The sequence below is a fragment of the Canis aureus genome, chromosome 7 (genome assembly GCF_053574225.1).
Source record: "Canis aureus isolate CA01 chromosome 7, VMU_Caureus_v.1.0, whole genome shotgun sequence".
NCBI classification, from domain to species: Eukaryota; Metazoa; Chordata; class Mammalia; order Carnivora; family Canidae; genus Canis; species Canis aureus.
This window is the reverse complement of record NC_135617.1, coordinates 6,162,567-6,190,459: the sequence shown is the minus strand read 5'-3', so window position 1 is coordinate 6,190,459 and position 27,893 is coordinate 6,162,567. Positions and strand designations below refer to the sequence as shown.

Sequence of the window (27,893 nt, the reverse complement as noted above, 5' to 3'; positions counted from 1 at the left end):
TACTTGAATTCAGCCTTATATATATGATACTATTTCTGTACTTCTGGCAACAAACTACACAATGCAGAGTAGTGGTTCTAAAGTAGTAGACTTTAAAATCAGACGAGTCTGATTTTAATTTTGATGTTAGTTCCCTTTCCCAAGGTGTTTCCTCTTCTGTATAGGCAGGAATAATGGTAAGTGCATCCCAGGTAATTCTGAGAATTAAACAAAATCATGTTCTACCGACAGCACTTAGCGCGTTGCCTGGAAGAGCATAATGCTCGTTCACTGGTGGCCATGGTCATGCAGCATTGCATGCTTATGGAAGACATCTTCTCGTTACCACCTTCTTCACCATCATTATATTGATGATGATTGACATAATGTATTAAACTCTGTCTTATGAGTTCCTTCAGAAGTCAGTGGGCCTTGTGGGAGCCACAAAAAGAAAATCTCACCAAACTGGCTTCACGACTTGGTATCGTCTTTCATTTTGTGCTTTAGAAGTGAGCAGAATGTATGTTTCCTGTTTATCTATTTGTTCATCCTTTCAAAGATATTTTTTAAGCACTTACTATATACCAGACACCATTCAGTGAACAAAATAAATAAAATCCTCTACTCTCATGGAACTTATTTATAGTCTAATGAAGAGAAACAGACACTAAACAAACTCTCTAATAAATAAGTAATAGTATTTCCAGTGATGAAAAGTGCTATGAAGAAAAAATAGGGCAGCCCCGGTGGCGCAGCGGTTTAGCGCCGCCTGCAGCCCGGGGCGTGATCCTGGAGACCCTGGATCGAATCCCACGTCGGGCTCTCTGCATGGAGCCTGCTTCTCCCTCTGCCTGTGTCTCTGCCTATCTCTCTCTCTCTCTCTCTCTCTGTCTCTATGAATAAATAAATAAAATCTTAAAAAAAAAAAGAAAAGAAAAAAGAAAAGATTTTATTTTAAAAATAAAAATAAGGGGCTAGAAGCAGCAGGGAAGGGAGTGAAGAGACTATCCTGTGTGGATAGGAAAGTGGCAGTTTTAAATAAGATGGTCGGGTAAATCTTGCTGAGATGAACTTGGCCAAAATCCAAAACAGATTAGAGGCTGAAGCAAGGGATATCTGAGGCATAGCTGGGTGGGGTGTGTTCCAGGCAGAAAAACAACAAAAGACGCCAAGCACATGTATGTTTGATGTTCTTAGGAAACAGCAAGTAGGCCAGTGTGTGGAGGAGAGTGAGAGGAGATGTCAGAGGATGAAGGGAGGCTGGGGGTATTGTAGACCATGTAGGCCCCGCTGGTCCCATCAGGAAAGCAGTGGTGTTGGGAAGCAGCTTCAAGCACAGTGGAAAACCACATTTAGCACCCATATTCCAAAATTCTCCCCACAGCCTGGTGGGAGTCTGATATCTGAAGGGAAAACGTTTATAGAACTTGGTACTTCCAGTATACCATGTCACTGAATCCTCACCACATCCTATGATATTATAATTTCCCCCATTTTATGATTAAGAAACTGATTCAGAGATACTAAGTACTAAGTGGTACAACTTATGTTTATCGTTTGGATTTGAATCCATAGTAATCAGCATTTTTTTTTTCCCAACTGTCCTTAACATTGCTGCCTCATTATTTGGAATCATGACCCAAGATCTGTGCATTTTACTGTTTGGAATTTTTATTTCAAATAGTAAACAAGCAAGTAATATCACCTACTTTTCACAAATCTTGCTCTGGGGCTCTGGAAGGAGAGGTGTACCTCTACCCAAAAACCAAAAATAAAACAAAAAAGAACATAGCTGAGAGCCCACCACACAATAGTCAACACTAAACTAAGTTTCAGGAGACCCTGATACTGGCCCCCTTGAGGATGGTTTTATACCAACAAATACTTGAAAACAATCTAAATGTTCACCTATGGAGAATTACAGTTGGCCTTTGAACAATGCAGGGGTTAGTGATGCCAACCCGTGCACAGTTGAAAACCCCCATATAACTTTTGACTTACCCCCCCCCCCCGCCCCAATTTAACTATTAATAGTGTACAGTTGACTAGAAGCCTTACTGGTAACATAAACAGTCTGAATGTTTTGTATATTATATGCTATATTCTTACAATAAAGGAAGCTAGAGAAAAGAAAATGTTTTTTAGAAATCATAAGGAAGGGGCACTTGTGTGGCACAGACGGTTAAGCATCTAACTTTTGGTTTTGATTCAGGTCGTGATCTTAGGGTCATGAAACTGAGCCCCATGTGGGGTTCCACGCTCAGTGTGGAGTCTGCTTAAGACTCTCTCCCCCTCTCCTGCCCCTACCCCACATATGCGCAGTCTCTCTCTCTCTCAAATAAATATTTAAAAGAAAAACAACGTCATAAGAGAAAATACATTTCTACCACTGTACTGTAAAAAAAATGTGTATAAATGGACCCCCAGAGTTCAGACTCCTTATTGTTCAAGGGCCAACTGTAAATTGGTACAGCAATATGAAAAACTAGGTGGACCCTAAAAAATTGTGTATGTTTATCGACATAGGAAGATACATACCATATGTGTATGTGAAGTAGGAAATAATGAGGTTAGATAACACTATGGGTGCTATCTCAGTTTGGAGAAACTGAGGGAAAAATAGTTGTTTTTCATACAAATGCTTGGATTAAATCTACATTTTTTTCATCAGCCTCAGAACATTCCAAATTGTAGAAAAATATTTAAGCATTATTAATTTCAGCTTCTGCATATTTCATCAGGTTCAAGCAAATCTTACACTCTAAGCCAATTATTTTTAAATTACTGTCTGATTATTCCCTATGGGCTTCTTCCCAAAAGGCCTTCAAAATTTAATTTTGTGCTGTTAGGAGAGACCTAGTCTGTGTGAAGTCAAAGGATTGACCTGAAAAGAGAGCAAAAATGGAGATCAAAATGCTTTAGCTCTTACTTTTACTTTGTAACAATGTAACATCTTTGGTGAGAAATAAGTTGTTTTCCATATATTCATTCTATTTTAAAATTCCTACCTTTAGAATGTCTCTTAAAAGCACTGGATTTTTTAGGTACTCCTATGTTTTTAGGTGAGCATTTTTTTTTTTTTTTTTTTTAAAGAGAGGGAGCGGGGTGGGGCAGCAGGAGAGGAAGAGAATCTTAAGTAGACTCCACACTGGGCATGGAGCCCAACATGGGTGTTTATTTCAAAATCTAGGACATTTCTAAAAAGAGTATGAATATCTTAATCCTTTGGCCATATAACATATCCTTTCAACATATATAATATCTAATATTAAATACATCTAATTCTACGTGCATTTCACAAAGGTAGACAACATTTGGGATATTCTGATTTGATGTTATAATTAAGTTGTATTTAAGATTTTAAACTTACCTCCTCCTTGTATCCAACCATTTGGTACTACTCGATGAATAACTGAACCTACGTAATGTAGCTTGATGCCACTTTGAGAATACCCCACTTTTCCTGTGCATAAGACCTGAAAGTTTCTACACGTTTTGGGACATGCGTCCGAGTATAGCTACAAATAAAAAGGATTCAAAGATTAAATATTTAATATTTTGACAGTTACAGATTCCTACCTCCACTTCCCACGTATCAAATAAATAAATAAATAAATAACAAATAAATAAGAACAGCAAAAAACCTCTTACCTCAAAAATCAGTCTTCCAATTGGATGAAAATCAATAGAAATGTCCAAGAACACAAAATCATGCTATTAAAATAGGGAAAAAAAGATAATGCAGGTCAGTATCTTGGAAGAGAGTTTTATTTATTTTATTTTTTTATTTTTGGAAGATAGTTTTAGAAGTTACCCAAAATACAGGAGAATAATGTTTTCAGTGATAAGATTTTGAAAGCATTAACAGTGGATAATGTAACAGCAAATTTAAAAGACTGAAAAGAAAAAATAAATAAATAAAAGACTGAAAAGTTTGTTTCATTTTCTTATATCAAGTCTTTACAACCTATTTGAATAACATACTTTTTAAAAACCCTTTATTAGCCAAGCTTTGAATAACCTTAACATGTAACACCAGGCAGAGATCACATGGCCTAGATGTCCCCTACACTGCAAGCTAGGTGTGGAGAGGAGCACTGGTTGGTGCCTTTGGGAAAAGAAACAGACTGGGAATTTTCTGTCCTGTGTAAATTTGGGAAATATCCAACCTGAATGCCATGGATTTGGTTACCGCATGTTTTGGATTTTGACAGACATGAAGATTAGCTACCCAGAGCCAGGCCATGTCCTTTCTGAGTGGGGAAACAAGGAGACCATATCCATAGGAGGTATGGGACCAGGGGAAAGAGAATATGCTGTGCTTTCGTGTTATTTCAACCATGCTCTCCGGCTCCCAGGTTCCCCCAGCTCTTGTTTTCAGCTGGCATCCTTTCTGGTAGAGACAGCTAACATTTGTGTGACCTCGTGTAGCTTCACAAGGAGGCATCCAAAATGAAAACACAGTCTCTATCATGGTAGCATTCATTTAAGGAGCACAGCACATCTAACGGGTTACATTTCAGATCTTGGACACCATTCTCAAACATAGAGATGCCATCGGATTTAACAAGCTATCTAACTTGCCCTGCCCTGTTTCTAGGAATCTAGGAAACATAAATGAAATCACTTTTACGGTATCACTGTCACTACTTTCTATCACTTGAGCCTTTTTTTTTTTTTTTTAATTAAAAGACTGGAATAATATTACATTACTTGGCATCCAGGAATGAAGTACTATATCCATAATAATTATGATGGACTTTTTTGTGCCTCTCGGCTTCTGTACCACAAGTCCTGAATTAAAAAAGAATATTTTAGCTTTATTATAAAGGTACAACATAGTAAACTTCACAGGCTTGGGCAGAAAAAGAGGATACGCTAGAAATCACGATTCATTTATGAAATGGTTAAGTCCCTTCAGGCATCATTGAACTTCCCTCTGTGTCCATATATTATCTTTGTGCAGTTGTCAGTAGATAATTATAACAATTCTAATGAAAAAACAAACACAACACAAGGTCATGTCACTTAGTAGCCAAACATTTAAACAGAATTGTCTGATATATCATTCCAACCCAGAAGTAAACAAGTCCCTGCAGCAAGAAAAAAATCTAGCCTCTGCACAAAAAAATGTAAGGATTTTCTCTGGAATCCGGGTCCTCCCTCTCCACTGCCATTAATTCAGGCTGTCATCATCTCTAGCCCACATTATTCTGGCAGTGTTCCAAGTGGTCCCCCTGCCACCAAGCTCTTCCCACTCCACCCTGTTTTTGTACAGCCCTAAAACTTCTTCCAAAAAAGCAAAGATTATGTCGTACTCTTTATGAAAAAGTTCTGTTGGCTCAGCTTCCTTCTAGAAAAAAATCTAACTCCTTAGTTCAGAATGGACTTAAGTTCAGCTTTTCTTTAGTGGATCTGTTTGGGGTATTTCCCCTTTCTTAACATCTGGAGATGTTTCTAATTTGGGGAACTCCCTACTTGACCCACCACCCTCTAAAGACACTAAGGCGGGGCCGGATTCTCCCTCTCACCGATCTGAGAGCCAGGGTGTGTGGGCATATGACTTGGGCTGATTAGTGAGGTGCTCCCACCGGGGGCCTTGGATCTCCAGGGAGTAATGCAGACACCAGTTGAGAAGTTAATTCTCTAAGCCTGGGCCAGCAGGCACCCACGGCAGCATACTAACTGCACATTCCTGGGACCTGACCCTCGCTACCATTTCAGGCTGCCAGGCCTCCCTTGGTTCCCACCTGCTTTCCAAAAGCTGGTTTCCCAACTTTCCAGTCAATTGTGAGGTTTCCAGTATCCTTTCAAAGCATACCTTTTCTCAAGGTAATCAGGGTAGCATGGTATTGTTGGGACTGTAACTCTCATTTTCCCAGCCTCATTTCCTGTTAATTCTGGCCTCCTTGCTGTGTCCCCTGCCATTCCCTGAATACACGATGTACTTCTAGGCTCTTGTCCTTTTGGAAATTAACTACTGTGAACATTACATTCCTCCGCATACCCTCAGAGTTTCTAGTATTTTCCAACTGCATGGTTGATTCAACCAGACATTCACTGAGCTCGTACTACGTTTCAGATTGTGTTCAAGGCAGTAACAGTTAAATGAAGATAAAGGAAGCAAGGTCTTTGCCTTTTTACAGCTCAAATCCTAGCACTGGGGATGCCTGGGTGGCTCAGCAGTTGAATGTCTGCCTTGGGCTCCTGCTGTGATCCCGGAGTTCCGGGATCCCTGCAGGGAGCCTCCTACTCCCTCTGCCTGTGTCACTGCCTCTCTGTCTCATGAATAAATAAAATCTTAAAAAAAAAAAAAAATCCTAGCGCTGGGTCTTTCTGTGGGCACGGGCCACTATAAGCATGAAATGATTTGCAGCATGTGGTTCTTGTTGGCATAACAAAGTTTCTGAGCAAAATTACAAAGTACTTTCATCTCTATTGCCATTCCCCCCTGTTGTCTTGTCTCTCACTCTCCTGGACGTCCGGCTTCATGACTGTCCACTGGAAACCACCCCAGGGCCTTAGCTGGTCTGGTCCTGCTCTTGCCACCTATGTGCCTGCTTTACAATGTCACCTTTCTTCTCAGTTCAACTTTCCACTCTCTTAGTGCAGCACCTCCCACTTAAGGCATTAGAAAGTACGAATTAAAATTTTTTCATACTAAGCGTGAGTGGATAGTAGTCTCAACCTACAGGAGCAGGAGGAGGCGTCTTTAGGTCTTAAAATAATTAATGCATATCTCTAAGGGGAGTAGAAAGGTTTGAGCAGAGATGCTTTCCTCCTGTGTAGTGTGCCTGCTGTGAGGTATCCTTGCTTTACACACTGTTCAGCCAAAACCTGCAGTATTATATGTAATCTTTAACTTAAATACTAGTCTTCCACTGTTTATATTCCTTTGTTAGGAGATCAGTAATTAATGCTGAATCAATATAAATGATCAAAGATTCCACTATTGTCATTAACAGTTAGTGAAACTTGCCTTGGTATCTCTTAAGTATTTAGCAGAATAATCCACAGTAAGCGCCTCATATAGTTCAGGGGGCTTAACGTCAACTATATCCCACATCTTGTGAGCCCATTTCTGAAGATCAGCTGCGTCACCCAGGAGCTGATCGTTAACAAAACACATCACATAGGAAGAATATTCCCAAATTTCATTCTTGAACTCCTATAGAGGAAAAGGATAAAAAAAAAAAAAAATGTATTGTTGGGAGGGGATAAAACCGACCTTGCCAAACCCACAAGCCACAGCTTGGGATAGACTCTAACCAAATCTTTAAAAGCAAAACAAAACAGACTTTTTGCCATCTTTTAGAATTTTGCTTTCAAACAGAATTCAAGAACATTTTAAAGAATCTGACATCACTGAAAGCAGAATGACCTAAAAGTAATATTAAAAATAGTACAGTGATTGAAAATAGTGATCTGGTAATAAAAATCTGTGTGCGTAGCATCTGTGTGAACCTGAAAACAAAATGCAGTCTCTGGTTTCATTTCTGAAGTACGTTTTACTGTGTGTATGCTTGGAAAGGCTAGGGGTTCTGAGTAATAACATGGTTTTCAGTGCCAAGGATGGAAAGAATGCTTTTTTGAGGGGGTAGGGTCAGGGAAAGGAAATACCTCCTGGGGGCCGGCGGGCCTTCTGACGGACCCCAGGTGCAGGAAGGGCAAAAACTCACCTTTGTCCACATCTTTCGGTCCTAAGCCCCTGAAGATGAAGTGCATGAGTGTGTTTCTCCAAATACTAACAGTCAACCTCCTAAATCCCAGTGTATGGCCATAAGTAATGCCCCTCAGAAGAGATCTGGTTTATTATGGTCTGGTGCCAGTCCTGGCAAAAGCATGAATAATCTGGGACAGCAGTTCTCAAATTTTAGGAGGCAAGCAGAATTATAGATTCCTGAGCCCCACCCGGGTTTCTGATTCCAGAATGGGGCTTGAGAATTTGCGTGTCTAACAACATCCGAGGGCATGCTGATGGGGAAATGCTGGTTTGGGGAGTGGCTTGCCTTATTTGCTGCACACCCAGCTCTTCTCCCAGATTTCATTTCCCATTTCCACGCCCATATCAAAACCTGGCTCGAGGAAAACAATAAACTTGTTCATGCTGAACTATATAAATCACTGATAGAGCCTGTAGGTCAAGAGTCCCTAAACTGTTTACATTTATCAGTGTTAGTTATCACATTTTATAGAATGGAAAACTTTAAAAAGGGATATTTATTTAGCCCAGGTATGGTTAATGTGGATAATTATGTCACCTCATGGGAAATCTATGTCACCTCGTGGGAGTACAGTAGAAGGTAGACTTTACTTGGAGGCTGACACTGTAGATCCTTCATCTTTGTGTGTCCTCTGGGTATGAGGGGGCCTGCTCACATACCTCAAGATAGTGGGCTGGACCCAGTGGTTTCTGGGGCTTTCTAGCACTGAGTCATAAGATGTTGCCTTTTTTGGAGAGAGAGAAAGGCTTTTCCAAAGGCCCAGAAGCCACCACTCAGGGGTGGCATTACATTCTGCTGAAGCATAAGGCCAGCCTGGACCTAACATTTAGATGTGCTAAGAAGCAAGATATGTGACACAAAGCATAATGCTTTCATTGAGGAAGGACAAAAACTGGCCTGAAACAAGGATAAGGTGACAAGTGTCCAAGAAATGAAGGTGGGAAAAGGAAGAAAGGGAGGATAGGGAATAAAGAATGGGTGGAAAGAAACAGCTGTGATTACCTAAGCCTCATTCAGGTCTTAGGAGAAAAGTGAAAGGAAGAGAACACGAACCATCCCAAGGTCAGTAACCCAGGCTGAAATGGTGGGAAACTGCAGAATGGAATCCACACTAATCTTTAATACAGTGGGAATCTTTAGGAGGAATTGGGTACAGACCACAAGGCATGAGCTCATGGCTCTCCTGGTAGGCAGTGTAAGAAGTTTGGTGACCAAAAATTAAGAAAGATGTATTTTATGTTAAGGTATCCAAGTGTCCTGACCAGCTGCCCCAGTTTGTCTAGGATTATCCGAGGTTTAGCACTGAAATTGCTGCTCACAGGAAACTCCTCAGAACCAGGCAAAGCAGGACCACTGGTCACCCTCGTTGTTGTAAGGACTGGAGTTAATATATGCATAATTACCATAATCTATACATATATACACCATCTAGCATATGATGAACACGTACATAGGTGTTTGCTACCATTCTGTCTGAATGCCAGTGAAAATGTATCATGGCCATGAGAATGGTATGAGACTTAACAAATGTATCCTGGACTCAGTCTTGCAGCATTCGTGTGACTACAGTGCAGTGGTGTCATCCAGCAACACTGTGTGATAACCACAGGATCACAGGATGTCCTCGTGCAGCCACTGCTCTGGTCAGGGGACATGGGATTTCATCAGTCACGGGGGACATGCGGTGGGGCAGGGAAACCAGGACGGGGACTTTACGGTTCTGGGCCAGGGATGGCAAGCAGGAAGTGTACCCATTCCAGCCTCACCCCAACATGAGGTATTGCTGAGCCAGGATGCCACCTTAGAACTCTTAGTATCACAGCACCTAGGCAGCACCTAGAACCCTAGATCGGGGCTGGCACCCGAGAGGAAACCTATCTGTTGTCCCTAAGGCAAGCTCTGCTAGCCCTGGGGCCTGGGGTTTTCCAAGAGCAGTGTTAGTGGGGAGAAGGCAGAGAGGAAGCTTTAATTAGGACAAGGCTGCCCTGTGGGAACTTGGTGCCTGTCATCAGAGCTCCCTAGGCCACAGGTCCCTCCCATCCCCACAACCCCCACCACCACCCCACACACAAGCCCCCCACTGTATCTGTGCTATACACCACCCAACCCTTCCAGGCTAAGGACTCTGAGTGTCAAGGGGTCACAGGAAGTATGAGTAAGCAGTGTGCGGGGAGAGCGGGCTAGCCATCAGCAAGGGAAATAGCAGCACTGAGAATTTAAAACTTACCTCTCTAATCAAGTCTTCCAAATGTAAATGTTTTTCTTAAAATCAGCCTGGTAAAGTGATTGAAATGATTTAGGAAAAGTGGATAATTTAGAGAAACCAAATCTAGTTGCTCTAAAATCACTGCTCCAGTTTTTCCAAAACAATGCATAGATAAATAATTGAGACAAAACTTTACTCATTTCCCATACCCCGAATAGCCTTTACCCTTTTTTTCTCCTGTAGATATTGATCCCATGCAAATTCTTGAAGAGGAACTATTATAGGATCTTCAAATTTGGATGGATAATTACTCTTCAGACTCTAGATTTCAAGACAGAATAATTATTTTAGAGTACATTCTCCTTTAAAGTAGAAATCATTTCCCCCAATTTTTATGGGGACTTCAGGAGGGTTTTATACAGTGCGCACCCAGGCCACACAATTTGGCTTAATGCCCCCTGCTTGCTCCCAGAGACCCCGGTGTTTACCTCACACTGGGGACCAAGACTATATCCTAGTTTTCCCATACTCCCTCTGGCTTCAACATCTGGCACACAATGGACCATCCAACATAGCACAGGAATGAGCAAATGAACAAATAAATGAGTTTATGCCAAAGTCTTGTGATTTGCCGTGTTTTTTAAGGACCAGTTTTTCCGTAAATTAAACTTACTAAGCCTCAGTGGACCTACAGATACTTTTTTTTTTTTTAATGAAAAGAAGATGTTACTTTATTTTTTTAACTGCAGTGTTTTATTAGTTTCAGGTGTACAATATAGTGATTCAACAATTCCATATATCACCTGGTACACATCAGGACAAATGCCCTCCTTAATCCCCATCCCGTTTAACCCATCCCCCCACCCACCTCCTTCTACAGATACTTTTAACTAAAATAAATGTTAATTTAATTCATTGATATGTGGAGAATGCCCAAAAGACACCCTTTGGGAAAAAGTGAAGTAAATGATAAATATGTTTAGGTTTAGATATTGAGCGTGTTTTCGTTTAACATATATTATTTTGTCTATATGAATCAGAGAAAATTCTTACTGGTTAATAATCCCTGTCAAAAAAAGGGCGGGGGGGCAGCCCCGGTGGCGCAGCGGTTTAGCACTGCCTGACGCCCGGGGTGTGATCCTGGAGACCCGGGATCGAGTACCACGTCGGGCTCCCTGCATGGAGCCTGCTTCTCCCTCTCCCTCTGCCTGTGTCTCTGCCTCTCTGTGTGTGTGTGTCTCTCTCATGAATAAATAAATAGAATTCTTAAAAAAAAAAAAAAAGGGCAGGGCGCTGATCTCAGGTCTGGGGATCCAGTCCTGCATTAGGCTCCCTGCATGGAGCCTGCTTCTCCCTCTGCCCATGTCTTTGTCTCTCTCTCATGAATAAATAAATAAAATCTTTAAAAAAAATTTTTGTTTCCTGATATGTTGCATCTTGTCTCCTGGTCAAGCAAGAGAAGGCAGATGAGGCACTAGCAGTGAGGCCTCACCTTTCTGAGTGGGGCTAAGGAGCACATCTGTCCAACAGGGAAGAATGACAGCTGGCTGCTGTGCCCCACACTTTCTCCACTAGCGACAGTGCCTAGAGGACCGGCTGTGGTCTAAGAGAGGACACTGGCCTGGCATGCTTCATCAGGGGTGGATATTCCAAGGGGGAGAAAGCCAAAGCCAGGGCCTGAGCATATCCTGCTCTTGGGACCAGGGGGAGCCGAGGCGGGCAATGGCAGTTGGGTTACTTCCTTAGACTCCTGCCCAACCAACAAATAATCATGTTCCTTTGTCCCAGTTCCAGGGTCTGTGCTCAATTTGAGGCAATGGTGTTTCTAACTGGAGGGCCATCTGGAATAACTAATAAGCCCAACGATTTTCAAATTAAGCATACTTCATCATACTTTCTGCATAATTTAGTGTCTAGAATGGACTACATCCAAATTAGAATCTGTGTAATACGTCTTACAAACCTAAATCTCTGACAGTAAATTAGGTGTTCAGGATTGCTCACTCAAACGGTCATGTTGAGAAATGACTCAAAGATCCTTTATTATGGTAGAACTAAGTTTACACTGATAGGGTTTCATATTCAAATAAGGCTACAGTAGGCAAAAGCTTAAGAAAAGGAAAATTAACATATATCAAAGACATAGTTTTCTTGACTTAGTATCCTCTACCACAGGGGCTGGCAAACTGACCCAGCTGACCAAATCTGCCTGTTTTTGTAAGACTTGAAAGCTAAGAAGAATTTTTAGATTTTAAGCAGTTGAAAAAAAATCATATTTCGTGCCATGTGAAATTATATGCAACTCAAATTTCAGTATCCATAATTGGGAAACCACCATCATTTACATACGGTCTGTGGCTGCTTTTGTTCAAGGACACAGCCTAGTGGTCTAAGAGCCTAGGGCCCTGAAGGCCTAATAATTTAATATCGAGGCTTTCCAGAAAAAAAATTGCCAACACCTTCTCTATAGTTCTGTGCCTATAGCAGGCACAGAAAACATACCCTCAGGAAAGGAGCTAAAGAAAAACAAGGGGAAAAAATTCCTCAAATTCATGAACTACTTGGGATTCCTGGGGGGCTCGGTTTAGCACCTGCCTTCAGCTCAGAGCGTGGTTCTGGAGTCCCGGGATCGAGTCCCGCATTGGGCTCCCTGTGTGGAGCTTGCTTCTCCCTCTGCCTGTGCCTCTACCTCTCTTTCTCTGGGTCTCTCAGGAATAAAATCTTAAAAAAAAAAAATCATGAACTACAACTTGAGCCATAAACTATAGATCCCATCAGTCCAGCTAACAGCCCATGATGTCTACCTATTTTGATGATCCATGTATCGTTTTCACAGACCTGTGTCGTGTTCTCTTCTTCCTGATGTAAACACCTATTTCACAAATCAGTTACATGAAACTGGATAAAGGGAACCTCGCTGACTGACAATGGAGCGGGGAAGCCAGAAGGGGGAGCGCTCAGCCTTACCACCACCACTTGGCAACTGTAGTCCCAGTAGGTCAGGAGGAGACAAACCTGCATTCCCAGGAGCAGTAAGTATTTTACTCCTCCAGCCCGAAGGAAGAGAGAATGTTGCCTTGCTCAGCAACAAGCGCAGCCAGTAAGATCATGACTCACTGAGAAACCATCACTACCCTGAACTCTCTCTCTCTCTCTCTCTCTATCCAGGGGCTTTCCTCCCAAGCAGCCCCTCCCAGCTTCTTCCTTTTCTCTATAATGTTCCTGCCCTTTGATCTCCCAGATTGCCTTTGGTTTGCCATCGTTGCTACATCCCAAATTGCAATTTGGGTGCTATTATCAAACCCATTTTGCTGGTAAAATAATTGGCTGTTTTAAGGTCGACAGTTACTATTGCTTGATTTGATATAATTACAAACTCAATTGTATTGATATCATGGATTATATCAAACAATTTGATATAAACTTAAACTCTGTGGGCTTAGAGCAGGCAAGAAAGCAGGAATTGCTTAAGATTTCTTGTTTGAGAACATTTGGTGTCCGGTATCCAGCTGGATACTTCGGGAGATTCAAACACGGACACGGCATGGTCCTGCAGACTGGTGGGATTCGGCATCACCTTAACAGTAGCATTCCCGGAGCAAACCCCAAAGATGTGCCCAGTTCTGCATTTCTCCTGCATTTGGATAGTATGTGCAGTGCACCATTGCTGATCTGGCCACATTCTTCCAGCTGCTTCAAGTGTTTTGTTTTTTTGGTTTTTTTTCCTTTTTATATCGTTCTGTGTGCTTACAAAGAAATACTTGGATTCTCCAAAGCACTTGAGGGTCATTTGTTGAGAAATTCCATTAAGCACCTGATTCGACTGGAATGCAGTAAATGCTAGAGAAAATGTAAAGATGAGGGGAAAAAAAATCCCAAAAGAACTTCCCAAATGAAGTTGCCGAAAAAAACACTTGGGGAGGGAGTTCGTGGCAAAACAGAAAGCAAACAGAAACCCGTAGTCACGCGTTATCACTTCTTCCTAAACATTTTTCCACGAATTTTTAAAAACCCATAACGCCAAGTAAAAATTACTGTGGAGATGGAAGCATGTGGGTACCTAGAGGGGAGGGCTGCCTTCCGTCGCCCAGCAAGATTCCTGAACCCTCCCTCGCGCCGACCTCCCTTTAAAGATTTTATTTATTTATTTATTCGTGAGAGACCCAGAGAGAGAGAGAAGCAGAGACCCAGGCACAGGGAGGAGCAGGCTCCACGCAGGGAGCCCGACGCGGGACTCGATCCCGGGACCCCGGGGTCACGCCCTGGGCCGAAGGCGGCGCTCAACTGCGGCGCCACCCGGGCTGCCCCGACCTCCCTTTAAAGGTGGCCCCGCTCGGAGGGGGGCACGGAGCGGGCACCGAGCGGCCGGGACGCTCCCCCCCGCCCCCCGGAACGTCGGCCCCCGTCGCCAGGGGGCGCGAGGCCGGGCCGCCCGCACGAGGGCAGCTCCCGCGGTTACCTCAGCGGCGCTCTTCGCCCTCTGGAAGCTGGAGCTCGTCAAGAGCCCCACGACCTTCACCCGCAGCGGCGGCTCGGGCGGCGGCGGCGAGCGGCACGGGGCCGACCTCGGCAGGCACGGCGGCGGGCTGGCCATGGCGGCGCGGGGCCCGCTCGGGGCACAAACGCTGCGCGTCGCCAGGGCAACCGCGCGGCCCCGCCCCCGCCCCCGCCGCCCGCGGGAGGAGGGACGCCGGGAGGGGGCGGGGCGGGCGGCCAGGCCGGGGCTTCGCTCCACTTCGCGCCTGTTGCCGGATCCCGGAAGCCGGGGGCACGAGGGGGCGCCGGTGGCCGGGGACAGCGCCTCCGGGGACGGGGACGGGGACCGCGCGCGGCCCTCGCCTCCCGGGAGCGCCCGCCGCCGCCGCCGGCCTCTCCGCGCGGGGGGGCGGCCGCCCGGGGAGCGCGGGGCCCGGCCGCCGCCTTCCGGGGAGCGCGGGTCGGGCCCGACCACCTGTGCGCGCCGGCCGCCCCGCGGCCCCGGAGCCCGCCCGCCATGAAGCCCAACTTCTCCCTGCGCCTCAGGATCTTTAACCTCAACTGCTGGTGAGGGCGCCCGCGGGGTGGGCCGGGGCCGCGGCCTGGGGGGCGCTCCCCGCCGCCGCGGAGCCGCTGCAGCCGCCGCAGCCGCCGCCGCCCCGCCCTCCTCGTCCCCAGGGGCATCCCCTACCTCAGCAAGCACCGCGGCGACCGCATGAAGCGCCTGGGAGACCTTCTGAACATGGAGAGCTTCGACCTGGCCCTGCTGGAGGAGGTGGGCGGGGGCCCGGGGGCGCGGGGGGAGCCCGCGGGGGGGAGCCCGCCGGGACGGCCGCAGGCAGGCGTCCGCCCCCTCCCCTCAGGTGTGGAGCGAGCAGGACTTCCAGCGCCTGAGGCAGAAGCTGCTGCCCGCCTACCCCGCCGCGCACTACTTCCGGAGGTGAGGAGCCCCCCGGCCCGGAGCGCGCTCCCGGCAGCCCGTGCGCCCCGGGGCCGCTGCCTCGAGCCCGCCCGCCGCCGACGCGCCCCGGCGGCCGGCTGAGGGGAGGCGCGGGGGGGGCGGGGGAGAGGCGGCCGTTCGCTTCCGGCCTTGCTGGCTATGCGTCGGGACTCGGTTCGCAGCGGCGTCATTGGCAGCGGTCTGTGCGTGTTCTCCAAGCATCCGATCCAGGAATTCACGCAGCACGTCTACACCCTCAATGGGTACCCCTACATGGTGAGCCTTAGCCCGGGGGCCCCGCCTCGGGCTGCGGGGCCTGGGCGGGGGCGGGGCCGCAGCACCGGCGCGTCCTCTCCCGCCCCAGATCCACCATGGAGACTGGTTCTGCGGGAAGGCCGTGGGGCTGCTGGTGCTGCACCTGAGCGGACTGGTGCTCAACGCCTACGTGACCCACGTGAGTGAGGCCGGCGCGCCTGGGCCCGGCGGCGGTGCTGGGACGGGGCGGGGGGCGGGGGCGGGGGCGGCCGACCTCGGGTCGCGAGGCCGGAGCCGCCCTGGTTATAACCAAGTATCACGCCGAGCGACGGGCACAGCGCGATGGAGAGCGTCAGGGAGCGTCGTCTGCCCTGCTGACCTCCCCTGTCTTGCTCAGCTCCATGCCGAGTACAATCGCCAGAAGGACGTCTACCTCACACACCGCGTGGCCCAAGCTTGGGAACTGGCCCAGTTCATCCAGTGTGTGAGCCTGGGCCTGACAGGGGAAGTGGGATGGGGCCCGGGCTTGAGGGGGCTTGAGGGGCGGCCGGGGCGCCGCTTGCAGGGGGGCGGAGCCGGCAGGGAAGAAGCCCCGCCTCACCCACGCGGTTTCCCCAGCCACACATCCAAGAAGGCCGACGTGGTTCTGCTGTGTGGGGACCTCAACCTGCACCCGAAGGACCTGGGCTGCCGCCTGCTGAAGGAGTGGACGGGCCTGCATGATGCCTACCACGAGACCCGGGACTTCAAGGTGAGGAGGACCCGCCGCCTGGTGGTTCCCACGTCTGCATCCGCAGCTTCTCTCCCCGGCCCGTCCTAGCATGAGGCACCTCTTCACCCAGGGCTCTGAAGAAGGCTGCACGATGGTACCTGAGAACTGCTACGTCAGCCAGCGGGAGCTGGAGCCATTTCCCTTTGGCATCCGCATTGACTATGTGCTGTATAAGGTCAGGCCTGTCCCCTCGGGGTGTCGTTAACCCCTGTGTCTTTCTTAAGATTTTATTTATTTATTCATGATAGAGGGAGAGGGAGGGGCATAGACACAGGCAGAGGGAGAAGCAGGCTCTATGCCGGGACCCCAATGTGGGACTCGATCCTGGGACTCCAGGCTCACACCCTGGGCCAAAGGCAGGCACTGAACCGCTGAGCCACCCAGGGATCCCGTGTGTGTCTTGACCCAACTTGTGCCGACCTTCTGTCCAGCAGGCCCAGTCTCATCATCACCGACGGCTAGGCAACGGGGAGAGGCCCTCAAAGAGGTTTCTCTCTGGCCCTTACTTTTCCTAGGCGGTTTCTGGGTTCTACATCTCCTGTAAGACTCTTAGGACCACTACAGGCCACGATCCTCACAGTGGCACCCCCCTCTCTGATCACGAAGCCCTGATGGCTACTCTGTGTGTGAGACACAGCCCCCCGCAGCACACCCCCGACCCTACTCAGGGTAGGTCACCCCCACCCGTTCCCTGGGTCCCACCCCACAAAGCAGCCCCTCCATCCTGACCCACTGCCCTGCCTTTGTTTTAGGACCAGCAGAAAGGTCGAGGTTGATCAGCGTATTAAAGGAGGCCTGGACAGAGCTGGACCTGGGCGTGGCTCAAGCTCGGTGGTGGGCCACCTTCGCCGGCTACGTGATTGGCCTAGGGCTGCTTCTGCTGGCACTGCTGTGTGCCTTGGCAGCTGGAGGAGGGGTCAGGGAAGTTGCCATACTCCTCTGGACCCCCAGCGTGGGAGTGCTGCTGGGGGCGGGTGCAGTCTACCTCTTCCACATGCAGGAGGCCAAGGGCTTATCGAGGGCTCGCGCTGAGCTCCAGCACGTGCTGGGAAGGGCAAGGGAGGCTCAGGATCTGGGCCTGGAATCTCAGCCAGCCCTGCTCCTGGGGCAGCAGGAGGGGGACGGAGCTGAGGAACAATAAAGCTTGACACTTTTGTGGCTCTGCCTTTTCCTTGTAGAGGGGCTAGGGTTCGTCATGGCTGTCATCAGACTGTCCTAATACAGATCGTCGGGCTCCCACACATCTGCCCTCCCTGCCCACCCTACTGCCCACATGCACAGGCAGCCCAAGCCCTGTCTGGGTCAGAAATACTTTTATTGTAAACAGTGAGGCCCCCTCCCAGGCAGCCCGGACCAGCAGGGTGGCACAGTCCTGGGGTGAGGTAGTCCTCCAGGTAGAGACAAGGCCAGCAGCCCCCTCCCCTTAGCCCTGGGGCCCTGGCTCAGGCCAGCTCACTGAGCCTGAGTTCCTCCTGGAAGCGGATAAGTGTATCTCGCTGGTTCACCACATCCAGCAGCTTCTTCAGGAGCTGCTCCTCAGCCTGCCGATCGGCAGGGGTCTTTAGGGCTCCTGAAGATGATGGACGACAAAGCTTAAAGGATGGGAACCCGGCAGGGAGGCAGGAAGGGTGCAGCCCAGTCCCAGCCCACGTGGCTTTGTTTACTCATACCCAAAATTGGGCCTGCCCACGCCAGTGGTTGGTTAGCACTGTTGAGCAGCAGCACTGTTTTTATTTTATTTTGGATGCATTGATCTATACATCATATATATAACACATACATATGATAACATAGGTAATCTCTACACCCAGCGTGGGGCTTGAACTCACAACCTCGAGATCGAGTTGCCTGCTCTTCCCCGGAGCAGCCAGGCGCCCCGCAGCAGCACTGTTTGTAAAGTAAGCAATCTTAACACCAGCCCAGCTGTGCAGGCCTGACGGACGTCGGGGCAGAGCAGGGGCCTGGAGCCTGTTCTCTGGCTCCCTCCTAGAACTCCTCGTAGGCACTCACAGTAGAGGACTGTGTTGCTGGGTCAGTATCTTTTAAGTACTGAGGCTGTGTAGACACCAGCCCCAGATGCCCACCTCTCCCTACATCCCACCTACCTTCCTGGTTCAGGTAGCCTCGGAGCTCCTGGTCCAGATGCCACTGTTTCTCCTCCAGGTTCAGCTCTTGCACCCTGTGGGGAGCAGGGGTTGAAGAGGCACAGCTGCCCAGGGTGCCCAAGGTGCCGGCTGGGGTCTTGCTCATGTGCCAACGGTCACGACGCCCTGCCCCTTACGTGATCATGAGCTCAGCCTCCTCTGCCAGCAGGCTGTTTTTCTTCTGAACAAGCTGTAGCAGCTGTTCCATCCACAGGGTGTTTTGCTGTTCTGGGGATCCTGGTGGGAAGGAAGAACGGGAGGGCGGTCAGAAGGCCTCCGACCAGCGTCACGGGTGTCGGGAGCGTGAGGGGTGGCGCCTGCTGGGAGCAGAGTCTGGTGGTTTGAGGAACTGCAGGGGCTGAACACAGCGCTCGGAGGCGGAGGGATGTCCTAGCTCGTCCCTGCTGTCTACTCACCGCCCTGGCTCCTCAAGGCCAGCTCCACCTTCATGCCCTCAGCCTCCAGGTCCCCTAGAGCCGTCTCAATCTCATGTAGTCGCCGCTGGACAGCCTGAGGGGCACGAGACAGGAGGCCCAGGAGTCTCTGGGTCACTCAGGTACAGCTCTGGAGAAGCTGACCTCCCCCCCCCCCCCCCCCCCAAGAACCGCGGACCCGTAGACCTCACCTGGGCCTTGCAGAACCGCTTCATCTCCTCCTCCCTAGCCCGGCGCAGCAGAGTCCGTTGCCACGTTGGGTACTTGCTCATGGTGCCTGAGTTCTTGGCCAAGGTCACCAGAGCCTACGGCAGGGGCAGGCCAGTCAGGGGTAGGGCTTCCCTCCCTCCCCTGCCGTTGGATAGGGGCTGGAGAAGAGGATGGGTGCTGGCCTCCGCGGGCAGGAGGCCAGGTTCTTCCTCTCACCTGCTCCATGTCTGAGCCCAAAGCCGTGGTTTCCCCTGCCGCCGCCTCCTCCTCCTCCTCCTCCTCCTCCTCGCTGGAGGAGGCACTCTGTTCCTGCTCTTCCTCCGTGGCCACAAGAACTGAACAGAGGGGTAGACGTGGCCTGGGCCCCGTGCCTCCCTTTCCGTCCCCCAGCACCCCCTTCCGGAGTCCCGGTACCACCCAGCGCACCTGGGCAAGGCAAGTACCTTGAGGGCTCTGGACTGGCATTCCCCACCCCACGAAGCTGCCCTCCAGGGCCTGGCGGGCCAAGGCGGCGCAGCTGCGGGGAGGCTTGGGTGGGGGCTCCAGTTCTGGCTCGGGAGTGAGCTGAAGGGAGGACAGCCGCTGGCGTTCCGGGCTGGAGAGGCGGATCAGCCGTCGGGTGGGCTGGGTGGGCTGGCCGGGGCTCGGGGCGGCTCTGGTCCCCTCTGGGGGAGTGACGGCCGGCGAGGGCCCCGAGGGCATGCTCGCTTCCTCCGCCGCGGGGAGGTCCTGGAAAAGCCAGCGGGCGGTCTGGTCAGTGACCTGCCGCCGAGGGGTGACGCCGCCCCTCCGACCCACGCGGGCCCTGGGATTCATCCGCTGATGCTACCGACGGCGGCCGGCAGTGCTGGAGACACCGGAGATCCGTCAATAGGTAAGAAAAACCTGCCTGCATGGAGCTTTCCTTCTAGAGAACATTCAGTTCTCATTCCCGGCAAGGTCCGCTGGGCGTGGAGGGACCCCTTCACTCTTTCCCGCACCCCAACACGCGGTCTCGTAGCTCTTACCTGACTCCCGGGGCCTTGGTCACCGCCATCCTCTTCGGGTCCCTCCTGGGGCAGGTGCTGGAGGCAGTAGAAGTGTCCTGGGAAGGGGTGACCAGAGGTGAAGACGTGAGGCGTGCGCAGCCCGACACCCAGATACTCAGTTTCTCAGGGCAGGGGGGACAGGACTCGATGTACAGGTGAATTTCTGGTGGCCTCCTGCTTCCTTAGAACCCCACATTCGGGGACTTGGATAGGATGGAGAAGACCTTGAACTCAGGGGAAGAAAGTGCCCTCTTGGGTTTGTTGCCTCCTTGCACCCAGCACCCCAGCTTCCCTCCAGTTGCAAGCTCCTCACCCCCGGCCGGGCCCGCTTACCATCTCCTGGGTGCTGCCGGTAGCCACCTGGCCACAGCGTGGCCTCACAGGTGTGGCAGCGGAAGCAGCTCCGATGAAAGAAACGGCCATCGGCACAGAGGCGCTCCAGGATGTAGAGGTGCTCCCCACAAAGTGCGCACAGGTCCCCAGCGCCGGCCTGCACCGACCCCCAGACCACAGGGTCAGCAGGGGTCCAGGCCAGCTGCCAAGGTCTTCCTTATCCTTGCAACACCCCTTCCTGCCCTCCCCGGGCCTCTGTCCGCCGACAGGGCCCCCTCTCTCACCTCCTGGTGTTGGGATGGGGGTGTCGGGGGTACATCAGACTCTGGGACAGGTGGCTCCTCCGTACTTGGGGTCTTAGCTTCTCCCTAAGGAGGCAAGTGTTCAGGGGGGAAGCTAGAGAGGCAGGCTGAGCTGGAGAGTGGCTGCGTGCAGGGGATAGGAAGGTCTGGAAGAGAAGTGAGCCAGGAAGGGCAGCTGGACAGGAAGGTTATGGGACGCGTGGTACCCAGGGAACAGAGCGGGGGGTGGGGGTGGGGGGGCTCAGCAGCCCCCACATGCATTTACCTCCAGGCGCGGCTTCTTGCCACCAGTATCCTCCCTGTTTTCCTGCAACACGTCCTACACTCAGCATGGCTCTGAGCCCCAGCCCCTCCATCACCCCAGGGACCCCCCTAGGAACGCCCCAGCCCACTCTGGCCCTGCCCAGCCGCCGCACCTGGGCCCGGGGCCGCTGCAGGGTCCTCTGCAGCTTGCCAAGGAACAGCACAGCGCTGGAGGTCCCGGGAAAGCCCTGGCGGGCGGGGCCTGCGAGGGGAGGGGTGCCAGGGTGGAGGGCGAGTCCGCACAGCCCCTGCTGCGGCTCCGGCCCAGCCCTGGATACCCGGCCCCCGAGGCCCGCGTCCCCCCACCTACCCTCCGGGCCCCCCGGGCCGTGGGCCGTGTTCTTGAAGGTGCTGTGGAAGTGGCTGAGGTAGGCGATGAGACCCAGCGGGTCGCTCCCTGCCACCACCGCCTTTGCGGACAGCACGGGCGGGATGCCCAGCTCATGCTCTGCCACCTTGAGCGCCCAAGCTGTCGCTTCCAGGGCCCCCACCCCTCGCAGCTCTGCTGGTTCCCTGAGGGACGCCAGGGACAGGAGTCAGGAAAGGACCAGAACCTGACCCCATCAACGGGGTGAGGCCGGGAGCACAGGCAGGGGCTGGTGGGGCACAAAGGGAGCACAGGGCATGAGGGGTTCTCTGCCCTGGAGCACCCCCCGCCCCCACCCACCCGGTGGCCTCGGGGGCTGCCACTACACACAAACCTCCCTGCTGGGTGCATGTGACTCACGAGACTCGGGGGTGGGGGTGTGGGGGTGCGGGGCTTGGGCAGAAGGACCCCAGCATGTGGGGGCACTAGCCCCCGTCCACAGTGCTCCCCCCAAGGCCACAGTGCCTGAGGCCGCGGGAGGGACGGGCAGGAAGGAGGTGCGGGGTGCCAGGGTCCCCTTGAGCCAGGGAGCAACTCACAGCAGGCCAGGCCGCAGCCGGTGCACCAAGGCGCACAAAGCCCGTCCGTCGGCCCAGGAGGAGGACAGGTCGGTGACGTGGACACCCGGGTACCCCGCCGTCTGCTCCCGGCACCAGCGCAGCAGCTCCTCCTGGGTGCCTGCGGGCCGAGAGAGGAGGCTGCGCCGCGCCCGACGGCCCTGACTCCAAGGGAGCCCAGACCCCAGGCACGGGCACGGGGCTCCGTGTGGGAGGGGGAGGGAGGTCTGCTCACCTGTGGCTGGCTTCCCTGCGTCTGGCTTGTCGCTGGGTCTCCTCCTAGGCTCCTTGGCCATCACGTCATACAAGTCTTGCACCTAGGGCGGCCCCTTTCAGGTCTCAAGGCTGCCTGATCCCCCACCCCAGCCCGGGGGGCAGTGACGGGGCAGGCCCGGGCGGCACATCTGGTGGGTGCCAGGGGGTCTGACCTGATGGGGAGTCACAGCCCGGAGGTTCAGGGTGGGGTAGCGGGTGGCCGGGTCCAGCTCGTACTGGGCCACGTTGCGGTGCATGTTTTCTGGGGAGGTCTGTGAGAGGAGCTGGTACAGGCTCTCCCTGAGCGAGTAGGTGGGAGGTGCCCATCACTGCCCATCCCCCAAGAACGGGCAGGCCTTCCTTTTCTCTCTTGCCCGCGCCCCCATCTATTCACCCGGCACCCCCACCTTCCCCCTTATCCTTGTCCTTTTTCTAGCCCTGCCCTCCTCACCCCCCAACTCAGGCCTCACCGCTCCGCCAACACTTCTAGGGGCCCAGCACCCTCTGCCCACCGCTTCACCATCCAGGCGGCATCAAAGGCGGCCAAGAAGCCCCGAGCCACTCCAGTGCCCAGGGGCCAGAAGGGCTGCAGGGTAGAGAGAGGAAACAGCTCTGTGAAAGTCCAGCAGGAGTGCCCGAGCCCCCAAAATCCTAGCCGATGGGGCTCCACATCACACCAAGCAGCCCTCAGCTCCTCCCCACAACCAGCAAACCTTTACATCCCCTCCTTCCCGGGAGGCAACCTTCCTCCCCCCAGCCACAGAACCCCTGTGCCTCTACAAGGAGATCCTGTTTCCAGAAGCCCCAGGAAGCCCAACCTCTCCCTTAGTTGGAGCCCCAACCCCTCACCTCCACCAGGCAGTCCCCCACCAGCCCCAGCAGCAGGCGGGCGCCGTCCTTCTCCTGCACTCGAGCAGAACTCTCTGCCCGCATCATGCTCGTGAAGTCGAAAGCAGAGATGTCAGGCCGCCCGTGGGCGTCCCGGGCAAACTCCAGCTTCCCGAGCTTGCCGTTGGTGGCGAAGTCAGCAGCCGCCCGGACGAAGCGCTGCAGAGCCTCGGGCACCACGTTGGCACTGCCCAGCAGCCGGTCGATCTCCGGCCAATCCTACAAACCAAAGATCCGAACCCACGGAGTCAAAGGGCAAAGGCGGAAGAGGCCAGGCTCCCTCCTCACCAGGGGGGACACTGTGTCCAGGGCTGGCCTCTACCTCCCAGGGCCCACTGCCCAGCCCCTCCCTGCCTGAGCCCGGGCCCCACCTGACGCAGCACCCCCAGCCGCAGCAGGCACTGCTTCTTGGCTGTCATCACAAAGTAGTGGGTGTCATCCTTATAGTACACGATGTTCTCCAGATCAATGCCTGGGGGGGCAGGGGGACAACACAGGGGGACATGTGTCTCCTCCTCACTATGTGTCACCTCTCCAAACACCCAGCCATGCCTGACCTCTGAGAGCTGGGATCACAGCTTAGACTGCAGCAGGTGGCCCCTACCCAGCGGCCCAGGAGTTCTGGTGGCACAATGGGCCCACCTGTCCTGGGTCCAGGAGCAAAGAGAGAAACTTGGGCGGGTGGCAGCTGGGTGACCTTCACCGTCCTTGCAGATGAAAGCCTGGCTTTGCAGACTAGGGTGTGTACACCCCAGGGAGTCAGGGTGGTGCCAAGCCAAAGGACACAGGGGGCATCTTCTTGAAGCGCCACCTTCACCTTGAATTTTTATCATTTTTATATTAAATCGTATATAAAGAAGCACAAAGCAAAATCCCATGCATTCGTGAGACATTTCCAAGACTTCTCACGCTGGGCGGCCAGGTGGGGCTGGGCCCACTGACGCCCCCAGGGCACAGGCTCTTTGCCACCATGACTACAAAGATGAGAAAGTGTGGGATTCCTTGGACTGAGAACAGGTCTGGCAGGAGGAGGGAGGAACCAGTCCACAGTCGGGGGGGGGGGGTGGGGTGAGGGTGTGGGTCCTGTGAGGGGGTGTCCGACCTGTGGCTTTGAGCAGGCTCTGGAAGAAGCTCTGGTTGTAGATCCTGGCCACGCCGCTGATCTCGGGCACCTGCGTCTCTTCCACCGTGCGCCTGTTCACAAAGTTGACCGTGATGCCAATGGCCAGCTTGCCACGCATTTCTCGCACGGTGAAGCCTAGAAGTGGGGGCGGGGGGGGCGGGTAGGTATTGGCAAGAGAGTGAGGGGTTCAGCAGCCTAGGAAGGTCCACGAGGAGCCCGCGAGGCTGGCTTCTTTGAGGGAAGGGCTCACTCACCTTCAGGGACGAATTTACCTCCGGCAGCAGAGATGAGCACGTCGAATTCATAGTTGGCCAGTGGGGCCGGGGGGTGGGGCTGGAGCCGGGCACGCCAGCCACTCCCTGGGGCAGAAGGTGTGCGGCACAGGGGTGGGCAAGTCTGGAGGGGCCCCTCCATTCCCAGGACAAGCCAGTAAAGCAAACAAATGTGTAAAGCGCTCTGCCATTTAGTTTAGGGAGCAGTGACGCGCTGTCAACCTTCACCTTCACCACAGTGGTGACGTAGGTGAGGAAGGCCATGCTTCGCACGTGCTCACAAGGAGGCCCAGTGTGGTCTGTGCGGGGCCTCGCCACGGCAAAGGCGACCCATGGACGCCCAGTCCCCGCCTCCTCCCACAGGCCAAGACACCCTGGGCAGATGGGAGTCTCAGGAGGAGAGACGTACTCACCCTTTTTAGGAGGGGGCTGGAGGCCAGTGAAAGTGACCCCCCAGTGAATTTCCACCCCGAGCAGTAACACCACTTTCAACAAGAGCAGCTGAAGCTGCCGGATGCCTGGAAGGGAGAGGAGATTAGGGACCGGGGCCCCCGGGGGTCCCCCAGGTCCGCCAGGCCCCAGTGTGCTCCTGGTCAGAGCTGGAAAGCATCTTAGACGTCACTCATTTCAACTGCTGGTCCCACAGATGAGGAACCTGAGTCCTGCGGGTCACCCGGCTAAAGTCCACTCTGCCCCCTGGCTGTCCCAGCAGCCCCACCCCCACCCCGACCCCACTGCTTGTGGGTAGGCGCGGCTCACCGCCCCTCTAGGCTCCCAAGGTGCTCACTGATGTGGTCCAGGGTGCCCGTGCAGAAGCGCCCATAGAACTTCTTGGCGCCGAGGGCCCTGAGGTCGTGGATGGTGAAGGGCCAGAGGTGCAGCACGTTGTGGCGAGAGAACTTGGTGCGCTTTTCCACCAGCACCACGCGGGCCCCCAGCAGTGCCAGCTCCACGGCGGCCCGCAGCCCGCACGGGCCAGCCCCCACCACCAGGCACTGCGAGCACACAAGGCAGCGTGGGCATGGCCATCGCGCCCCTCCTGCGACTCCTCCCGCGCCCCGCCCCGCCCCGACGCGGGCAGCGGGCAGCGGGCAGCGGGCCGCGGGCGCACCTTGGTGCGGGCACAGGCCCGGCCCTGCTGGTAGACGGGCTGCTCGGCGCGCTTGTCCAGCTTGGCCCACAGCGACTTGGCGCTCCAGTAGTTGAGCTGGGCCTTGAGCTTGCGGTACTGGGGCAGCCCCCCGCCGGGCTCCAGCCCCAGGGCCCCGCAGAGCCCCTGGAAGCTGCTCAGCACATCCTGGCACAGCTGGGCCTGCAGGAAGCTCTCAAAGTGGGCATGTGCTGGGTTGGTGGAGGCGGAGGAAGCCATGGGGGCCGCGGAGGCTCCGGGGCGAGCGCAGCAGCTGCTGGAGAGGAGGGAGGAGACCGGGAAGAGGCTGGAGGAGGGAGGGAGGGAGGGAAGGAGGGAAGGAAGGAAGGAGAGAAGGAAGGAAGGAAGAAAGGAAAGGGCGGGGGGGGGGGGGGCGGGCACAGGCGGCCGCTGTCCCCAGGGGGCAGCCCCGCTCCTCTCCCCCAGCCCGCCCGCAAGGCCGGTCCCCCCCTTCCAAGGGCGGTTTTGCCAAATTTGGAAACGAAAGCTCGGCAGTGTAGGGCCCAGCCGGCAGCGGGGCGACGGGCCTCGGAGCTCCCGTCCCTCCCCGGGGCCCCGGGGGCAGGTCCTCCCCGGAGGCTGCGCAGGGGGCGCCCCCAGGGGCGGCGAGGTTGGGCCCCGGGAGCAGAGCCCCTGCGCGGCCGGGCAGCCCTCGACGACCGCAGGGCGCGCGGGGCGTGGGCGCGTGGCAGCAGGAGCGCCCGCCCCCGCCCCCGCCCCCGGGGCCACGGCCTCGCCCCGCCCGGCGCCCCAGGCCGACGGCTGCAGCTATTTCTGACTCACTGCGGTGCGAACACTTCCTCCGTGACTGGCGGGGCCCCCGCCCGTTCGCGCCCCCCGCCCCCCGCCCGTCCGCGACGCCCCGCCCCCCCGCCCCCGGCGCCCGGCGCGCGCCCAGGAATGTCCCCGGGACAAGGCCTCCCTTTGTCCCCCGCTCGAGCCCCCACGCCGCTCGGGGGGCGTCGGGGGCCCTTCTCACGCCAGGGCTGGGGGAAGTCGGAGGGCGCGGAGGCCGGGGTTGCCCACGGGGTAACGGGGGCGTCGCGGGGCGGCCCAGGCCGAGGCGGGAGACGGAGACCAGCGCCACCCGCCAGGGCCGCCCGGACCCGGGCCGCCGGGAAGGGCGCAGGTCTGTGCTGGGGCTCGCGGGACCGCAGGGGCAAGACCTGAGCCCGGAAGGGCCGGGACACGGGACGTGCGCGGGGGCAGCGCGCGGAGGATGGAGAGCGAGGCGGGCCGCGGGCCCCGGGCGGGTGGCGGCGCGAGGCGCGGGGGGCGGCGGGCGGGAGCGGGGCTACTCACCGGCCTCTCGCGGGCGGGGGGGCCGCGTCCTGCCCGGCGGCCGGCGGGGACTGGGCGGGGCGGGGCGGGGCGGGGCGGCGGGGACCCGGGGGGCGGGGCGGGGCGGGGCGGGCGGCGGGAGCGCGCGGGGGGCGCCGCGGGTCCCGGAGTTCCGCGGGGTGTGGGCTTCGGCGCGCGGCGCGGGGCCCGCGGGCTTTATCCGCGCCTAATTAGCATCTCGTGCCCGCGGGCCGCCCACGGCTGCAGGGTGGTGGCCCAGGGCGTGGCGCTGCCGACGCCTAGTTCCGCCTGGGGTCCCGGCGGGGCCCGGGGCCCACGACTCCATCCCGGGGCGCGCGGCTCCATCCCGGGACCCGCGGCTCAATCCCGGGGCCCGCGGCTCCTTCCCGGGGACCCGCGGCTCCATCCCGGGGCGCGCGGCTCCATCCCGGGACCCGCGGCTCCATCCCGGGGCGCGCGGCTCAATCCCGGGACCCGCGGCTCCTTCCCGGGGGCCTGCGGCTCCATCCCGGAGCACGCGGCTCCATCCCGGGGACCCGCGGCTCCATCCCGGGGCGCGCGGCTCCATCCCGGGGGCCCGCGGCTCCATCCCGGGGCGCGCGGCTCCATCCCGGGGACCCGCGGCTCCTTCCCGGGGACCCGCGGCTCCATCCCGGGGACCCGCGGCTCCATCCCGGGGCGCGCGGCTCATCCCGGGGCGCGCGGCTCCATCCCGGGGCGCGCCGCTCCATCCCGGGACCCGCGGCTCCTTCCCGGGACCCGCGGCTCCTTCCCGGGGCGCGCGCCGGCCGCGCTGGCCCCTCCCTGCGGGCGAGCCTACCCACCGTGGTGCGGTACCGGCGCCGCGGGCCGCTTCCCAGCTCCGGGCCGATC

At 54.7% G+C, this 27,893-nt stretch overlaps 3 protein-coding genes and 1 long non-coding RNA gene across 20 annotated transcripts in view; 2 read left to right on the top strand and 2 right to left on the bottom strand.

The window, feature by feature from the left end:
* Positions 1 to 14,342, top strand: part of LOC144317013 (uncharacterized) — a 36,823-nt gene extending 22,481 nt beyond the window's left edge. Inside the window, exon 5 of one of the 2 annotated variants that reach the window (XR_013382865.1) lies at positions 12,746 to 14,342. This is a non-coding gene — a long non-coding RNA (uncharacterized LOC144317013). The remainder of the gene's footprint in view (positions 1 to 12,745) is intronic. The other variant, XR_013382875.1, reaches the window with a different exon arrangement.
* PPIL6 (peptidylprolyl isomerase like 6) overlaps positions 1 to 14,526 on the bottom strand; it is a 30,927-nt gene extending 16,401 nt beyond the window's left edge. For 11 of the 13 annotated variants that reach the window (XR_013382864.1, XM_077902831.1, XM_077902830.1 and 8 more), the window contains exons 1-5: positions 14,369 to 14,526; positions 10,135 to 10,230; positions 6,959 to 7,147; positions 3,631 to 3,693; positions 3,350 to 3,497 (exon numbers count right to left, since the gene is read on the bottom strand). Coding sequence is in view for 12 of the 13 variants with exons in the window: in XM_077902831.1 (XP_077758957.1) it covers positions 3,350 to 3,497; positions 3,631 to 3,693; positions 6,959 to 7,147; positions 10,135 to 10,230; positions 14,369 to 14,503 (631 nt within the window). In the remaining variant the exon portion in view is untranslated. The remainder of the gene's footprint in view (positions 1 to 3,349; positions 3,498 to 3,630; positions 3,694 to 6,958; positions 7,148 to 10,134; positions 10,231 to 14,368) is intronic. The other 2 variants (XM_077902828.1, XM_077902838.1) reach the window with 2 other exon arrangements.
* Positions 14,527 to 14,805: 279 nt separating this feature from the next.
* Positions 14,806 to 17,510, top strand: SMPD2 (sphingomyelin phosphodiesterase 2). Of its 2 annotated transcripts, XM_077902826.1 has the most exons (10): positions 14,806 to 14,952; positions 15,064 to 15,160; positions 15,249 to 15,325; positions 15,508 to 15,601; positions 15,690 to 15,779; positions 15,978 to 16,060; positions 16,199 to 16,331; positions 16,423 to 16,527; positions 16,868 to 17,021; positions 17,105 to 17,510. In XM_077902826.1, the coding sequence occupies exons 1-10, from the start codon at positions 14,903 to 14,905 to the stop codon at positions 17,491 to 17,493; spliced, it is 1,272 nt and encodes a 423-aa protein (XP_077758952.1). In that variant the 5' UTR covers positions 14,806 to 14,902; the 3' UTR covers positions 17,494 to 17,510. The 2 variants fall into 2 exon arrangements, with proteins under 2 accessions (XP_077758952.1, XP_077758953.1); XM_077902827.1 differs by lacking the exon at positions 15,690 to 15,779.
* A 138-nt stretch (positions 17,511 to 17,648) lies between these two features.
* MICAL1 (microtubule associated monooxygenase, calponin and LIM domain containing 1) lies at positions 17,649 to 27,078 on the bottom strand. 3 transcript variants are annotated; one of them, XM_077902823.1, is made up of 25 exons: positions 27,021 to 27,078; positions 25,680 to 25,971; positions 25,356 to 25,563; positions 24,982 to 25,086; positions 24,551 to 24,655; positions 24,276 to 24,431; positions 23,545 to 23,645; positions 23,135 to 23,392; positions 22,756 to 22,871; positions 22,459 to 22,585; positions 22,266 to 22,347; positions 22,013 to 22,151; positions 21,417 to 21,619; positions 21,220 to 21,308; positions 21,069 to 21,122; positions 20,786 to 20,869; positions 20,502 to 20,658; positions 20,148 to 20,224; positions 19,584 to 19,869; positions 19,357 to 19,475; positions 19,122 to 19,235; positions 18,913 to 19,006; positions 18,634 to 18,733; positions 18,458 to 18,531; positions 17,649 to 17,922 (listed from the first exon to the last, which is right to left on the bottom strand). In XM_077902823.1, the coding sequence occupies exons 2-25, from the start codon at positions 25,935 to 25,937 to the stop codon at positions 17,795 to 17,797; spliced, it is 3,234 nt and encodes a 1,077-aa protein (XP_077758949.1). In that variant the 5' UTR covers positions 25,938 to 25,971; positions 27,021 to 27,078; the 3' UTR covers positions 17,649 to 17,794. The 3 variants fall into 3 exon arrangements, with proteins under 3 accessions (XP_077758949.1, XP_077758948.1, XP_077758951.1); XM_077902822.1 differs by having other exon boundaries at positions 25,680 to 25,974; positions 27,021 to 27,066; XM_077902825.1 differs by having other exon boundaries at positions 21,069 to 21,110; positions 25,680 to 25,974; positions 27,021 to 27,066.
* Positions 27,079 to 27,893: the final 815 nt, after the last annotated feature.